The 16,775-nt window shown below is 53.4% G+C and overlaps 1 protein-coding gene across 1 annotated transcript in view; it reads right to left on the reverse strand.

Annotated features, from left to right (window-relative positions):
* Positions 1-16,775, reverse strand: part of DNAH2 (dynein, axonemal, heavy chain 2) — a 151,604-nt gene that overhangs the window by 117,977 nt on the left and 16,852 nt on the right. Inside the window, 7 exon segments of the mRNA XM_015422403.1 lie at positions 2,876-2,907; positions 2,909-3,034; positions 3,352-3,543; positions 3,751-3,989; positions 11,643-11,753; positions 13,962-14,190; positions 15,222-15,392. Coding sequence (XP_015277889.1) covers positions 2,876-2,907; positions 2,909-3,034; positions 3,352-3,543; positions 3,751-3,989; positions 11,643-11,753; positions 13,962-14,190; positions 15,222-15,392 — 1,100 coding nt within the window.

The raw sequence follows: 16,775 nt of genomic DNA on the forward strand, positions 1-16,775 counted from the left end.
AAAATATGTGACGCTATTGCACAGACACACCTTTCTTACATTTGACCAATAAGGAGATTTTGATGTAAATGTTGTTTACGTTTTTGTAACCAATTATGCCTTTTGAATATTATTCCCATGATGATGATATGATGATGTCATTTTAAGTATTTAACTTCATGTATTTCCTGATTGGGCTCAGAAAGCAGTCAACTTTGATGGGTCCTTTCTGTATTTCATTGCAATAAAATACAAGAACTTCCTCCTCATTTTGACTTCAATCTTCTATTTTTGACTGGATATTAATTTGTATAACAGTTCCTCCGGAGGGCCAACAACAGGGCAGAGAGGGCGAGGCCTTCCCCAGGTAAGAACCCAAGAAGAGCCCTGCTGGGTCAGACCAGTGAGGGTCCATCTAGTCCAGCATCCCGTCCCACACAGGGGCCAACCAGTTACTCTGGAGGGCCAACAACAGGACAGAGAGGCCAAGGCCTTCCCCTGATAAGAACCCAAGAAGAGCCCTGTTGGATCAGACCAGTAAGGATCCATCTAGTCCAGCAACCTGACTCACACAGTGGCCAACCAGTTCCTCTGGAGTGCCAACAACAGGGCATAGAGGCCTTCATAAGTATATAAGAGCCCTGGTGGATCAGACGAGTGGTCCATCTAGTCCAGCATCCTGTCTCAAACAGTGGCCAACCAGTTACTCTGGAGGGCCAGCAACAGGGCATAGACAGAGGCTGAGGCCTTCACAAGGGCTTAAGAAGAGCCTTGTTGGATCAGACCAGTTGTCCATCTAGTCTAGCATCCTGTCTCAAACAGCAGGCAACCAGCTCCTCTTGAGGGCCAACAGCAGGCCATAGAAGGCCGAGGCCTCCCCCTGAGGTTGCCTCATGACGTTGGGATTCAGAAACTGACTGCCTCTGAATCTAGAGGGGGATATAGTGTGATGAAGAAATGACAGGGAAAAAACAGAAGCAAGACTACTGACAGATCATGGCTAGACATTGGTGGAGGGAGATTTTGTTTCCCCTGAGGTACACACCTACTTCTTTCAGCTCGGATTTCTTTCAGATTCTTTCAGAATCAATACCAATCGAAACCACAGTGGTGACAATGGGATTACATGTACACACCTTGCGCAGTTTCTCCCTCTCCCAAAATACTAGAACTTGAGAGCATACAGTGAAGCTGAAGGGCAACAGATTCAGGAGGGACAAAAGGAAATACTTCTTTACACAGAGAGTGAGTAAAATATGGACTTTGCTGCCAAAGGGTGTAGCAATGGTCTGATCCAGAAGGACTCTTCTGATGTTCTTATAGTCTTATTCCCACTCTTAATCCCAGTTTGGTGCACTGGTTAAGTGCGCGGACTCTAATCTGGGGGAACCGGCTTTGATTCCCCACTCCTCCCCTTGCACCTGCTGGATGACCTTGGGCAAGCCATAGTTCTGTCAGAGCTGTCCTTGAAAAAGAGCAGTTTCTGTCAGAGCTCTCTCAGCCCCACCTCCCTCACAGTTGTGGGGAGGGGAAGGGAAAGGAGTTTGTAAGCCGCTCTGAGACTCCCTTGGGTAGAGAAGGTAAAAAAGGTAAAGGTTCCCTTGCTCAAAAGCCAGTCGAGTCCGACTCTAGGGTTGCGGTGCTCATCGTTTCAAAGCCGAAGAGCCAGCGCTGTCCGAAGACGTTTCTGTGGTCATGTGGCCGGCATGACTAAACACCAAGGCGCACGAACGCTGTGACCTTCCCACCAAAGTGGTACCTATTTATTTACTTGCAATTTCTTGCTTTCGAACTGCTAGGTTGGCAGGAGCTGGAACTAGAGACGGGAGCCTCACTCCGTCACGCGGCACACTCGGGTCTCGAACTGCTGAACTACCGACCTTCCACAGCCTGCAGTTCAGCGTCTTAACCACTTGAGCCACTGCAGCTCCTTTGGGTAGTGAAGGGCAGGGTAGAAATCCAATCTCTTCTTCTCCTCTCTCCTTGCAAGCCACCTTCACTTCTCTGAGAAAACTCTCTCCACACCAGGACAGTCCAGCCCCCTCAACTCGAAGCATGAGGGCCGCCCCTCCGTTCACCCCCTCCCTTTCGCCCAACAGAGCCGACTCAAACAAACAAGACCAGCGGCGACTCCAGCCAGGACCGCACCACCAGGAAAGACCTTGAGCAGAACCAATTGGACAGTGAGGCCAGGAGGAGGCCAGGTTCTGTTCCAAGTAAAGCGGTTCCCCAGACCAGCCCGGCAGTTAAGACGCTACCCCCCCAAAGCCCTGCTTTCTGGGCTCCTACCTGCAGGGGTGATACAGCTGTGGAGCAGAGACAGTGGGGGTCAGTGTTCCCTCTAAGCTGAGTTAGTGTGAGCTAGCTCACAGTTTTTTATAAGCCTCCGGCTCACACATTTTCATCTCAGCTCAGGAAGGAGGGCTCCAGAGCAAACTGATTTATGCAGCAGCCAAATGGCTCGCTCACAACTTTAATGCAAGTAGCTCACAAAGTAGAATTTTTGCTCACAGGACTCCACTGCTTAGAGGGAGCATTGGTGGGGGTACCTCTTTTACTTTCCACCTAAGTGCCACATCAAAACATTCCTTCTCACACAGGTTTTTAATGGAGGGTTTTTTGGGGGGAGGGGCTGTTTAGCTGTTTCCATGGTCTGCTTATAGCCTGAGGACTGTCTTGTGACCATCAAGAACACTGGACATAATTTTGCACTGCTTTTATGCTCTGGTTCCTTTGGTGCTGCAGACGTATGATTTTCCTGGACCACTTTATCTGCTGAGCCGCCTTAAGTGGGTCTCTGGAGAGGCGCCTACCTGATTCCTGCCTCAAGGTTCCCCATTCCATGGGGAGGTCCCCTGGAGGCCCCCGCCCCCACCACAGCCCCAGCGCCCCTTACTTGTTGTGCATGTGGGCCGCATAGAGGTAGCAACTCTTTCCAAGAGGACATGCAGGCGATGCAGCTGTGGAGCGTCTGCCTGCTGGAGTCGATGTAGCCCTCAAAGAGGCGATCCAGGGAGATGTCCTTGCAGCACATCTGGATAATTTTGTTGCTCATCTACAGGGAAATCAGGCTGGATTTACAAAGGACACCGGCGAAGCAAAAGCACTCCCCTGTGGGACGCCACACAAGCACGACACCTTGTTGAATCTGGGCTGCTACCCGTGCCAAGCAACTGTGCACACGGGGGGGGGGGAGCTTTGCGGAGCGGGGCTGCCCCGTGTCAATGAAATGTTATGTGCCTGCAAGGAAAATCTTGGATGGTGTTTAAATCTGGCCTCTTCAGAGGCGCTTCTGGCTCCCTCGATCCCATCCTGACCAAAACGATATTGCCAAACAATCCCCGCCTGCGCGCTACATAGACGCAGCCCCACCTTCCGGAAGAACGCCGTGATCCTCTCTCTGCTGTTGTAGTATGGGGAGTTGACCCACACGATCCGGACCAGGCTGATGAGGTAGGGCAGTTTATTGGGGATATCTTTGGGGCGTAGTGTGGAGAGCTCCCGGAATGGCTCTTTCAGGATCGACAGGAACCGGAGGTTGGACTGAGCCTGTTCCGACCCGTCCTGCAAGCAATGGCAATGAAGCATCGGACCAAGCCGCTGGGGCGCGGAACAGAAGAGGCGGCACCGAAAGCCCACACACACACACCTGGCCCGTCTTGGGCCGACCTCGGCCCTTCCGAGGAAGGAGGCCCCACCACTTCTCCGAGTGGCCTGGGGGGGTCCTTTCCCTGCGGCAACGCCATCCGGATGCCGGCCAGACACACCCACCTGGATCTGTTTGGCGAGTCGCTGGAACGGAGACACGTAGGAAGACTTGGAGAGGACTAAGATGGACTCGATGTGCCTCACCCCCTGTTTACAGAGCTGCTTGCTGATTTCGGACAGGTCCGTGCAGCGGTTCCGCCAGAACTCGATCTCTTCCAGCGGGCCGGCGCTCTCTCGGTTTTCCACCGCCTCCTGGGCTCTCAGCACCTCCTTGATCTGCCGGGTCCAGTGAATCATGGAAGCTGGAAGCCAAAAGCAAAACGACTAACAGAGGGTCCTCTGGTCAGCTGAATCTGGACAACAAACTATCATTACACGACTCTGTGGCCTCCCACTCCTCCATATCGAAGAATCCCCCATGCAGAGGACCAGGGTGATGTAGTGGTTAGAGCATCAGACTAGGGTCTGGGAGACCTGTTTGAACCCCCACTCTGCCACGGAAGCTCACTGGATGCCTTTGGGCCAGTCACACACTCTCCGCCTAGCCTACCTCACAGGGCTGTTGTAAGGAGAAGACGGAGGAGAGGAGAGTTATGTAAGCCACCCTGGGTCCCCACGGGGGGGGGAGAAAGGCGGAGCACAAATCAAGAAATCAAAGGATCCTTGCTGATTTGTATGGCTGAAGAGGCTGCACAGCCTACTGGCAGAGAGCTGGGCCTAGTGCAGTTGTGGGACAGGCCAGCCCCCACACCCGATGCCCCACAGTGAGTAGGTGAGGTTAGCCGACTGACATCAAGAGCTTTCTATATCGACTACGAATCACCAAGGTCCCATTTAAAAGAAATGCCGGGCAGGTAAGAAGATCTCCCCACCGCAACCTTCCCCCCCCCCCAGCCCACATTCCATTTAAACGCTCCTCTCAGCTGTTTTGCATGCCAGAGGTTTGTAGTCCAGGTGGGGACCAAGGCTCCCTCTAAGCTGTGGAGTCTTGTGAGCAAAAATTCTACTTGGTGAGCGACTGGCATTAAGGTCATGAGCGAGTGATTTGGCTGCTGCATCAATTAGTTTGCTCTGGAGCCCTCCTTCCTGAGCTGAGGCGAAAATGTTTAAGCTGGAGGCTTATAAAAAACTGTGAGCTGGCTCACACTGACTCAGCTTAGCGGGAACATGCTGGCATGCAAAGCTGTGCCAGGAAGTTCCACCTTTAAGTCAGTTCTGAGGTACACACTCTGGCCTCGTTCACACAAACAGACATTTGCACTAAGCGTGCCACGGAATGCCCTCCCAGTCCTGCCATGCTCACAAAGTCAGGAGGGTACCTGGAACACGTCCTCCCTTGACAACTCCTGAACTGTATCTGTCCATGGGGATGGTAACAGGGAAGGGCCCACTCCATTCCCCTTCAAGACGCTACTGCCCAGTGTAGAGAGACGCTCTGTTTCCTCTCTGGGAAGCAAACGGGGACTTTGGGATATTGTCACGTGGCTTCTTCGCTGAAGAAGATCCTCCTTTGGTGGTGTCAGTAGTGGTGGGAATCATGCACCAAGCGACTGAGGTCCCTTCTGCACTGGACCTTAAATCCTGGTTCAACCCTGTCCCCGAACTTATCTCGGGGTATTTTTACATTCTACACCACACTACACTTGCGTTCACCCCTGTAATTATCTCGGGGTATTTTTTTGTTTCCACATTACATTGAGGTTTCGCCCCACACTTGTCCCGGGATAAACGGATGCTGTTATAACCAGGGACAAATGCAAGGCATTGTGTCGCGAGCTGAACTCCGATAAAACCAGGGATGAGATCCAAGAGCGGGAAGGACCTGAGTGACCCATACAGGAGTTAAGGGGCACCCTCTGGAACGACACCTCGGAGAGGCCCCGGGGCCATTCCGCTTTGTCTGTGTGATGCAACCCTATTCTGAGTATCGCATCGCCCCGCGCTGCTCTTCTGCACGGGCAGCCCACTTCCGTCCCAGCCATTCCTTATGCGAAGCACTGCGGCTTGCTGAATGCCTAGTCATCCTCGCTCTTTAAATATGAGACTTTGGTCGCCGCGTCTGGGTTAGTGCAGAAATTGCCTTCTACTTTGTGGTCTGTTGTCTGATGGATCCCAAATGCATCGCGTCTGAGCACACTAGCGGATGGGGGGCCTCCAAGAGGAGGGGGAGGCCTGTATGTCCGATTCACAAAGGGGGCCTGGAACAAGGGAGACCCTCGACACTGCCAGACGCCCAGCAAGCCCCAGAGTGGAAATCCCCACCAAGACAAGCCTGACCACCACCACCACCCCCCACAGGAGGGAAAGTTGGCTGAGAGGGAAGCGAACTAAGTTTCCTGCCTCCCCCTTCCCCCCGCTCTCCGAATGGAAGAGGCTAATAGCTGCAGAGCAACCATCTAGGAAGAGTTAGTATCACAGCGTGGAAGCTGCAGTTCCTGAGCCAAATTACAGGGGTAAGACAATCACACAGCCCGGGGATTAGAATAGCCAAGTATCTCTAAGTGCTTGATAACAGCTGAGGTTTTAGTCACACAAGAGACGACCCGAGGTAGCCAATTGGATGCTTAACCCAAGCATGCCTTGCCATGCAAAATACCCAGCCAGGGGAAGACTGTTAATGCACGCCGCACATCACAGGCTGGGCTCTGCCAACCACACAAGGTTCTCATTACGGGACAATCATGCGAATTTTCAAATCCTCCGTCTGCGTTTGGCAGTGGGGGTTTTCTTCAGAAGGCTTTTAAACTTTGAAAGGGGATGCGCCGCGCCATTGTTTAGGACAAGAGTCCCCAAAACTCTCATCCAGATATAAAATAATGCGCAAGCCACGAGGGCCGTCTCCCTTTATGTCTGAACCATTTTTCCCCCCCCGAATCACAAAAAAGGTGGGGAAAGGAGTGACATCGGCCAACTGGGCCTCTCCCCCTGAACTCTGCCCGCTTCCAGAACTGGGACGGGGCACACAGAGGAACGGCTTCATTTAAACCAGAGAACCAGTTAATTACTGCCTGTTGTTACTAAAAGCCTTTTATTTTTCCTCCACTGTAAAAGCTGGCATTAATGGCAATTTATGTAACATTACAAGCATGGCAGGCGGAGGAAGGCATTGGCTGTCCCATGTCCCAGAAAACTGGGTGGCAGGAAGGTCACATGATATACGGCTGCAAATCCAGATTTGCGGGTCATGCACATGCTTGTGTGGCCAAGCCAGGGCCCTGGAGTAGGCCGTCACCCCAACAGGAGCCTCGCATGCGCTTCTTCCAGTCGTGAGGCACAAGCAGCATCACAGGGTGGGGGCGCTTTGAAAACGTAACAGGCAAACCATCCCTCAAGCAGCCAGGATGTGATGTAGGTCGGGTAAGGGGGGCCAGACCCCTCTCCCAGTGGGGCCCTGCTGCCGTGAGCATTAGGAAGAAATAACTAGCAATGAGTCACACCTTTGCCAAGAATTTGCTTCATTACGCCTAACAGAGACCTGTTTGCCGCATAATTCGGTCGGCATCTCTTTCGCTTGTACGTAGGAAGGCGTTCAATTGAATTTCTGCAGGGCGGACCAAAAGAGCTGCCGTTCCGGATCTGACTGGCGATTTCTCTCGCCAACTAATGGAAGTCCCGTGCCCAGGGGGCAGGAGGTCAGGAGGTCTGGACAGGGTAACAATTGGGGGGTAGCCCAAGTCTCAAGGGCACGCAGGCAGAGAAGTTCCCAAATTCAATCCCCCAACATCTCTAGTTATGCAATCAGGTAGTAGGTGATGTGAAAGCCCTCCCCCAGACACTCTGGTGAGCCACTGCTGTTCTGAGTAGTCCAACGCTTCCTCTAAGCTGTGGAGCCTTGTGAGCGAAAAATCTATTTTGTGAGCTACCGGCATTGAAGCTGTGAGCGAGCAATTTGGCTCCTGCAGAAATCAGTTTGCCCTGGAGCCCTCCTTCCTGGGCTGAGACAAAAATCTGTGAGCCGGAGGCTAAAAAAACTGTGAGCTCGCTCACGCTAACTCAGCTTAGAGGGGACATTGAGCTGGGACCCCCAACATGGGCCTGTGCTGACACTCTTCCTGGTGCCCGTCACAGTGGGTGGGGCTGGGTGGGATTTCACCCAGTAAGGCCCTGAGGGTAGCCCGCTCTTGTCGGATCCCGGAAGCTAAGCAGGGTTGGCCCTAGTTAGAAATTGGATGGGAGACCACCGAGGAAGTCCAGGTTGCTACACAGAGGCAGGCAATGGCGAACCACCTCAGTTTGTCGCTGCCTTGACCTGGATGACCCAGGCCAAGCCAATCCCGTCACATCTCAGAAGCTAAGCAGAGTAAGCCTTGGTTAGTACTTAAACGGGAGACCACCAAGGGTCACTACGCAGACCCGGGGGTAATGGCAAACTTTCTCTGAGTGTCTCTTGCCTTCGAAAGACTACAGGGTCTTCTCCGTAAGTCAGCTGCGACTCGACGACACTTGCCACCACCAAAGCTTCTGACTGACTGACCATTAGAGATTTGATGGGCTGTGAAGATTTTTAAAAACGTTGCTTTGGCGGCAGCTGCCACTGTGGCACAGGGATCTTTGCTGTGTGACTAACGGCAAGCTGAGGCAGCCATTTTGTGGCCGGCTCCACCCCCTTCGGCGGCCATGTCGTGGCCGCGCCCACCACGCGGTGTCAGAATTCCAAAGGCACTCGCAGGTTCAGAAAAGATTGGGGACCCTCTTAAGTAGCCAGTACTGACCCTGAGGGACCACTGCCCTCATCCAGTATAAGGCCATTGTGTTCAGACATACAAAGATCTGGCAGCGGGGCTCCGTGGGGCTCAATTTTGCTTCAAAGGGGGAAACTTTTACCTCAGAATTTGTTGGGAAGGAGAGGAAATTGGCGGTTCCCAGTGGGGATTTCCCCCTGCCCCACTCCTCTGAAACAGTGCTCGGAGGTTAAAAGCAGTTCCTGAGGAGAAAAGGGGGAAGAGATGGACTCCTCTGCCTCCAAAGGCGCCTGCCCTGAGGCAGGCGAACAGACAGGAGTAGGAAGGTCGTGCCCTTCCCCTTAGGCACAGAGAAACGGCTCTCACAAGGCGAGGAAAGCAAAGGGCGGGAGAGATCTATGAAAGAATCCCGTTTCAGACCGATATCAATTAAAAATGGAGGGGGGAGAAGAAACAGAATAAAGTGTGTCATGCTCTCCTCCGCCTCGTCATCCTCTCCAAAATGGACACCAGTTAAGGCTGTGCCTGGCTGTACCTCCCAGGGGCCAAGGCCCGTGGGAATCCTTTCCCCGCCACAGCCAGATGCTGGTGTGACTGAGAAGGTGCTCAGGGCGGCCGCGATGAAGCTTCTGGAAAGAGGCGGCTTCCAACTGACGGAGGGCGCAAGGCGGTCAGGGTCAAGAGGAGTACCCTGAACAGCCGCCGGGAACAAGCAGGCCGCCACGATGGAGCCCGAAGCAGAGGTCAGGCCTGCTGTGGCAAGCGGGCTTGTGAAGAAGGGCCAGGAGAAGCTGCATTCTGGCAACCGAGGGCCACGGGGGGGACTTTCGACAAAGGAAGGGGCTTGCCTGGAAGCTGCTCTCCGTGCCCCAGAAGACTTATTTGTTTATTTATTTCTCACATTTCTACCTCGCCCTCCCAGCCGAGGCCGGCTCAGGGCAGCTTACAAAACATCAGCCTGGATTTACAATAAAACAAAACATTTAAAACAAGTTAACAATAACACAGTAGGTGCTAGTATTGTTGTTGCTGGATCAACGAGGGCTACCATATTAGCTCTTTCTTCTCATAACCGGCTCCTAGGTCTACTTCAGGTGTCTTTCCGGCGGCTGGCACAGGCTGATGTTATAGATTCCAGAGACAGCAGGGCTTCCTGTCCTTCAACTACTAGTTGTTAATGATGTTTAATGGTGGCGGCGGCTCCAAAAGCCTGGTGTTTCAGGCGGTTGGCACATGCTGATGTTACAGATCCCAGAGACAACAGGGCTTCCTATCCTTCAGCTATTAGCTGAAGGCGGCCTGTGAGAGGTTCCGCAGGGCCCTGATCTCTTCTGGGAGTTCATTCCACCAGGATGGAGCCACTACCGAGAATGCCCTGGCCCCGGTTGTTGACAGCCTGGCCTCCTTAAGACTCGGGAGGGCCCGTCGGCTCTGGGCCCCTGAACACAGTGCTCTCTGGGGAATATGTGGGGAAAGGCGGTCCCTCGGGTACGTAGGCCCCGGACCATAAAGGGCTTTAAAGGTAAGAACCAGCGCCTTGAAACGAATTCGGTACGCTATCGGCAGCCAGTGCAGTGCCTTTGGCACAGGCTGGATGTGCTCCCGAATTGGGAGTCCCATCAACAGCCTGGCCGCAGCATTTTGCAACAGCTCTGAGAGCCAGTGGAGGGGGGGCAGCCTTCCCTGCGCATATCCCCGGGGGATAGTGAGGCCCTCGCCCCACATCTTGCACTGACATTTATGCATTTATTCATTTGTATTCCACTTTTCTCCCCACAGTTGGGACTCACAGCGACTAAGAACATGGTTCAACTCTCCTCCGTTTTCTCACAGCAACCCTGTGATGTAGGCCAGAGTTGGTGAAGAGCTCAAGGCCGTACAGCAAGCTTCCATGGCAGCAGTGGGGATCCGCCCAGGATGCTAGTCCACTGCTCTGTCTCCTACGCCACACTGGCTCTCTTCTCACTCACCGGCATCGTGGCTCTGTGAAATCCGGTCAGGGCCACGTGCCAGACCTCTCTGTACATTCAGGGCCTGCAGATTTTTTTTGATTTTTTTTTACCGTGCTTGCCATTTTAAATTTTACTTTTTCAGTGGGCATGGTCTTTTCCCCCTTCCCCTCTCAATTTTTTCCAAAATAATAACAACAGCAGGAGATCTATAATACACCCGAGAAGGAGAGGAAGCGCTGGAGAGGAAGATGAAGGATGACTCACGTCAACGGGCTTACAATTTAATCACCGGTCGCAGGGGAGCAGCCCAGAGAGAGGCTGGCAGAGGAGCGGCACAGAACCAAGGGAGAGCCACAGCTGAAGAACCCCTCCAGTGAGAGTCTAAATGAGTCCACGGCCGGTTCCCAGCTCTCCTGGGATTTTACTCAACCTCTCCCTGATTTACCAAAACTCGCCCACGAGAAAGGCCTTCTCTGTCCCAGAGGAGAAGCATGCAAGCACCTTTTTGGCTGCCCTATAATACGCTAAGGTGCTGCGGTGGATCGAGTGGTTAAGACGCTGAACTGCAGGCTGAGGAGTAGTTCAGCAGTTCGAGACCCGAGTGTCGGAGTGAGCTCCCGTCTCTAGTTCCAGCTCCTGCCAACCTAGCAGTTCGAAAGCAAGAAATTGCAAGTGCTCATCTCCGTTTGAAAGCCGAAGAGCCAGCGCTGTCCAAAGACGTTTCCGTGGTCATGTGGCCAGCATGACTAAACACCGAGGGGCACGGAACGTTGTTCCCTTCCCACCAAAGTGGGACCTATTTATCTACTTGCAATGTCTTGCTTTCGAACTGCTAGGTTGGCAGGAGCTGGAACTAGAGACGGGAGCTCACTCCGTCATGCGGCACCCGGGTCTCGAACGGCTGAACTACCGACCTTCCACAGCCTGCAGTTCAGCATCTTAACCACTTGAGCCACCGCAGCTCCTATTTTTTTTTTAGTGGAGGGGGAAGCAAATTTCACCCAAAGGTCGTGTGTGCCAGACGGGAGGCTAGGAAGAGGCCCGCCCTGCCCTTCTGCCCGCTTTCCTTTCCCAAACGCCTGTGGCAGAACTAATAAAAACCACCACAGGATCCTGCACTCGCTCACTTTCTGACAAATCAGTTTCCCCTGATTGGGGATGATGGATACGGCTCATATGCTGCTGGAGGTTAATTCACTTAAGGTCCGGGCCTCAGCCGATGCACCAGCCTCTGCCCATCAGCTCTCTTCCCATTATGCTGATCCAGTTACCCCCCCTCTACCCTCCAGCCCAGGCCCCCAGAGATCAGCCGGTCACTCACTCTCCAGCCGCTGAACCAGGGCTTTGTCCTTGACTGCGACTTCGGGCTTGATGGCCAGGGCCTCAATCGGGATGTAGAGAACGGTGCGACCCCTCATCTTGGAGCGAGTGTCTGGAGACAGGCGACGACGACAGAGGAGAGTTTTGTCAATGCAAGACAGTGGGGAGGTCCCTTTACAGTGGCAGGTGTCTAAAGGGGGCCTTGGGGAAAAGGAGGGGACCCCTCATGGCCCTGCCTCGGAAGGGAGACAGGAATCACAGGCCCTTTCTTGTATCTACAGGAGTCGGTGGCAGTGACGGGAACACGAAACAGCACGGATTGTTCTTGGCCCCTCACCAAGGCCTCGGTTTCCAACACCCTACCCCGCCCACACTGTTTCTTGCCCCTAGGCTGTGTGGGAAAGCAGAAAACTGAATCCTGCAATCAGAATAAGTTAAGCTACTAGAGGATGTAGTGATGGCCACAGGCACAGACAACTTTGAAAGGGGTTAGACAGATTCACGGAGGAGAGGTCTATCAGTGGCTGCTAGCCATGGTGACTAAAGGGAACCTCCCTGTTTGAAGGCAATCAACCTCTGAATCCCAAGGCCAGGAGGCAACATCAGGGGAAGGCCTCAGCCTCTGTGCCCTGATGTTGGCCCTCCAGAGGAACTGGTTGGCCACTGGGTGAGACAGGATGCTGGGCTAGATGGACCACTGGTCTGATCCAGCAGGGCCCTTCTGATGTTCTTATGAAGGCCTCGGCCTTCTGCCCTGTTGGCTGGCCACTGTGTGAGACAGGATGCTGGACTGGATGGACCACTGGTCTGATCCAGCAGGGCCCTTCTGATGTTCTTATGAAGGCCTCGGCCTTCTGCCCTGTTGGCTGGCCACTGTGTGAGACAGGATGCTGGACTGGATGGACCACTGGTCTGATCCAGCAGGTCTCTTCTGATGCTCTTCTGAAAGCCTCGGCCTCTATGCCCTATTGTGGGCCCTCCAGAGGAACTGGTTGGCCCCTGTGTGAGGCAGGGATGCTGGGCTAGATGGACCCTCCCTGGTCTGATCCAGCAGGGTTCTTTTGATGTTCTCAAGCTGCTTACACGTTAAAGCAAACGTGTTTAGCTTTTCTGATACATTCTCCTAGGGGGCATACCACAAGGAGAAACACATGGATAGGGAGGACAGGAAACAACCTAAGCACCAAGAACATAGCAAAGAAACTCAGCACATGTAGCAATACAATGCTTAGTCACAACCATCTTATGTACAAGATGATCAAAAAGGCAGGTGAGGCCAGTCTGCCAGCAAGCTCCTCCACAGCCATTGGCTGCCTTCCTCTGATGCCACAAAATGGTTATCAACAGGCTACTGACACCAAGGAGAGGTGTTGCAATAGAATATCTATGAACAGTGCTGTAATGATTCCATTTTTGGTGTGTGTGTTTCTTTTAATGTTTAGTGTGACTGCAGTAATGTAAGAAGAGTGATAGAGGGAGACAAGTGTGATGTGATTGGCTGATGACTGAGAGTGTGGGAGGAGGTGTGTCTATGAGGAGATTATGTGTGTGAAGTTTGAAGAGAAAGCATAGTCTGTGTGACTATGAAAGTTTGAATCTATTCTGTGTGAATAAGACAAACAGTTTAGTCTGTGTGACTATGAGAGTTGAGTCTATTCTGTGTGAATAAGACGAAGAGTTTAGCCTGTATATGAGAGAGAGAGACTAGACTGAGTGTCTAAGCCTGTCAGAGTGGACTTTGGAGTTTGAGAGACTGTTTGTGATGCCAAGCTTTGCCAATTATATTTACAAGTTCCTTTCTTCAGCAACAGTTCAAAATAACTAGAAACCTATTTTGTTCTTTATTAAATAAATATTTTTTTGTTTAAACTTATCCCAGCAATCAGAATAATCCTTCCTCAGGGCCACATAGTCCTCTGAAGTACCCAGACCCTAGGTCATTCTACCAAAAGAGAGAGATTTGGAATTTTTAATTCCTGGTGGCAGCAGAAATCTACCAAGTTCATGTACACAGAGTGTGTTTAAAGGTAAAACCGTCTCCCCTATAAGCAGGACGCCACAAGAGCAACGTCTGAGGGGAAAGTGAGCAGTCATTTGGCTTGGAGAAAACCCTCCTATTTGGCCTAGGAACAGGACAAGGAACAGGATGTGGAAAGAAGAGCTTTGAAGAAAGAATTGTGATCCAAGGGGCAGGGATGGAGGACAAGAGACAGTGAGTTCCACAGATGATGGGAACAAGACTGTCAAGGTCTGGGCAGGAGGGTCACAGTAAAACGTCCAACTCTGGTCAGGGACGGAAGGCAGATGGCCAGAGACCTACCTGTGAGAGAGGTCATGAAGTGGTAAATTTCAGAGAAAAACTCATTCTTGATGCTTTCGGGCCAAGACGCCTTACGAAACAGCCGGGGGAGGTAGATCGCGTTGAGCAGGCGCATCAGGGAATCTATGTAGGGTCTCCGGACAGTGCCAAACTGCACCACCTTGTGGAAAGTCTCTTCTGTGATCTCTGCATTTGGCTGGCGGATGAAGTAGGTGAGCTGCCTCTGCTCCTGGAAGGACAAGGATGGAGCTGAGTGCAGAGGGGAACTTGGCAGAAGCATCCTCTGAAGAAGACCCCAGCAGCCACCGGCAAGAGCTCTAAAACAGCCTGCCCCCAACAACCCATCTCTGCGGCATCCAGCGCTGTGCTGCTAGACCTACTAGAGCCCAGGGCAGCTGCTGTGGCACTGCGACTGCCCGGCGGATCGAGAGAAATGGTGTGTGCCAGCGGCTCACACCAGGATGAAGGACTTTCCTTCTGAAAACCAACTGGTGCGGACAGAACTCCGCTGTGTGTTGTCAAGGAAAAAATATCTTGCAACTTCTTATCTTTCACTGGGAACTGGATTCCCTCACTGCTAGAAGCAGGACAGATCCAGGGATTGTGAGTGATCAGTTCCCAGTGTTAGACACCAAGGGACACATAAAGCGACTGACTACAACCGCAGAGGGGCACAAATTCCTAGGGAGGAGGGCATGGCTTGGCCTGCAGAAGATCTCAAGTTCAATCCCTGGCAGTATCTCCAGTTAAGGTTCAGGCCATAGGTCATGGGAAAGACTTCTGCCGGAGACCTTGGAGAGGCACCACCAGTCTGAGCAGACAAGACTGATGTTGATGGGCCAAGGGCCTGCTTCGCGTGTCCAGGTGTGCCTTTTGGGGAAGGGGCCGTGGCTCAGTGGAAGAGCCTCTGCTTGGCATGCAGAAGGCCCCAAGTTCAAACCCCGGCATCTCCGGCTAAAAGGGTCAGGTAGGAGGTGATGTGGAAGACCTCTGCCTGAGACCCTGGAGAGCGGCTGCCATTGTGAGTAGACAAGACCGCATGCTGATGGACCACGGTTCTGACTTAGTACAAGGCAGCTTCATGCACTCGTGTGTTTTGCATTGGTCTCAAGCGGCACACGTGTAAGGACTATCAGCTGTGACTAATTCCGTGGCTTCCAGTTCTGTGGTTTCCAATCAGAAGCTGCCCACCGAGCACCGCCCCCTACCCAGTCTCAGCTGTTACTGAACCAGGCCCCGCGAGCTCCAAGTGAAACCGACCTGGCTTGGCATGACCAGCTCCACTTTCAGCCCAGCCACATCCTCCACGTAGGCCACCAGCAGCTGCTTGGTGACGTCCTTCAGGAAGAGATCCATGGTGTCCTCGTGCTCCTCCGTCCACATGTCTTTCGTGAGTCCGCTCAGGACCACCCGCTGTCGGATGCAGGGTTTCTGGGCACAGAGGGGCTCACGTGAGAGAGACGAGGCCTCTCTCTCTGCGCGTGAAGAGACGCGTCTTATACCGAAAGAAGCAACACAGCAAGCAGAACGTGAGCTCCCACCTTGCCATCTGCAGAGGGAGGGGAGTGTTAACCGCTTGACCACCCCGTCGCGCCTCTTGTTCCCTGGCACGCTGCCAGGAAACGCGTCTGCGATCTCTCGGAGGGGGTAGCGACGGCGGAGACTTGCCGCATGGTCTCTCGGAGCATCCAAGGACAGGAGTGGGATGGGTGGAGGCCATGATGGCAACAGGCATGCCGCCAGCTACACAACACGACACCGAACCGACTGCAGTGGGAGAAATCAGCCTTGCTCTCAGCCGGCACGGTGATAAGGGCGGGATGCTCCGCTCGCCCCGGCGACGACACCGTCGTGGGGCGGCAAAGAACAAGCCGCTTACGGCAGGGTGGGCAGACTCTCCAGCCGGAGGCCACAGCTGGGTCCCCACCTGCTGGGAAAAGGAAGAGCCAGCCCCCAACTCCAGAGCAGGTACGGACCCAGGTGTGGCTCTTCCCCTCAGCCACTCTCAATGGCCCGGGGCCCTCCAGCTGGTCACCCGTTCTTCTGCCGCATCTGGCCACAAGACAATGCTGCAGGGTCTGGAGGATAAATCGCTCAGCGGTTCGGGACCCGGACGAAAAGCTCCTGCAGGTTGGACCGGACTTCCCAGATCCTGATTTGCCCACCCCTGGCTAAGAAGGCCCCTTCCCCAAAGCGAACCAAGTGGCCACCGTCCCTCCGGACTCCGGAAGCTCAAGATCGCTCCCTCTATCCTCCTCACCGTTCAGCAAACCCCCGGGCGAGATGAAGCTCCCCCGCCCTCTCCAGGGTGGGGGCCAGTTCAGAAGTCTTCGGAGTGCAAAAAGTGGGTGGAGAGCCAGTTTGGTGTCATGGTTAAATTCGCGGACTCTACTCTGGGGGAACCGGGTTTGATTCCCCACTCCGCCACTCACACCTGCTGGATGGCCTTGGGCAAGCACAGTTCTCACAGAGCTGTCCTTGAAAAAGAGCCGTTTCTGTCAGAGCTCTCTCAGCCCCACCTACCGCACAGGGTATCTGTTGTGGGGAGGGGAAGGGGAAGGAGTTTGTAAGCCGCTCTGAGACTCCCTTGGGTAGTGAAGGGTGGGGGTATAAAGAAGAAGAAGAAGAGATTGGATTTATACCCCGCCCTTCACTACCCAAAGGGGTCTCAGAGCGGCTTACAAACTCCTTTCCCTTCCCCTCCCCACAACAGACACCCTGGGAGGTGGGTGGGGCTGAGAGCTCTGACAGAAACGGCTCTTTTTTCAAGAACAGCTCTCATCAGAACTGTGGCTTGCCCAAGGTCATCCAGCC

This window comes from Gekko japonicus, unplaced genomic scaffold (assembly GCF_001447785.1).
Source record: "Gekko japonicus isolate JY-2015 unplaced genomic scaffold, Gekko_japonicus_V1.1 scaffold1082, whole genome shotgun sequence".
NCBI lineage: Eukaryota > Metazoa > Chordata > Lepidosauria > Squamata > Gekkonidae > Gekko > Gekko japonicus.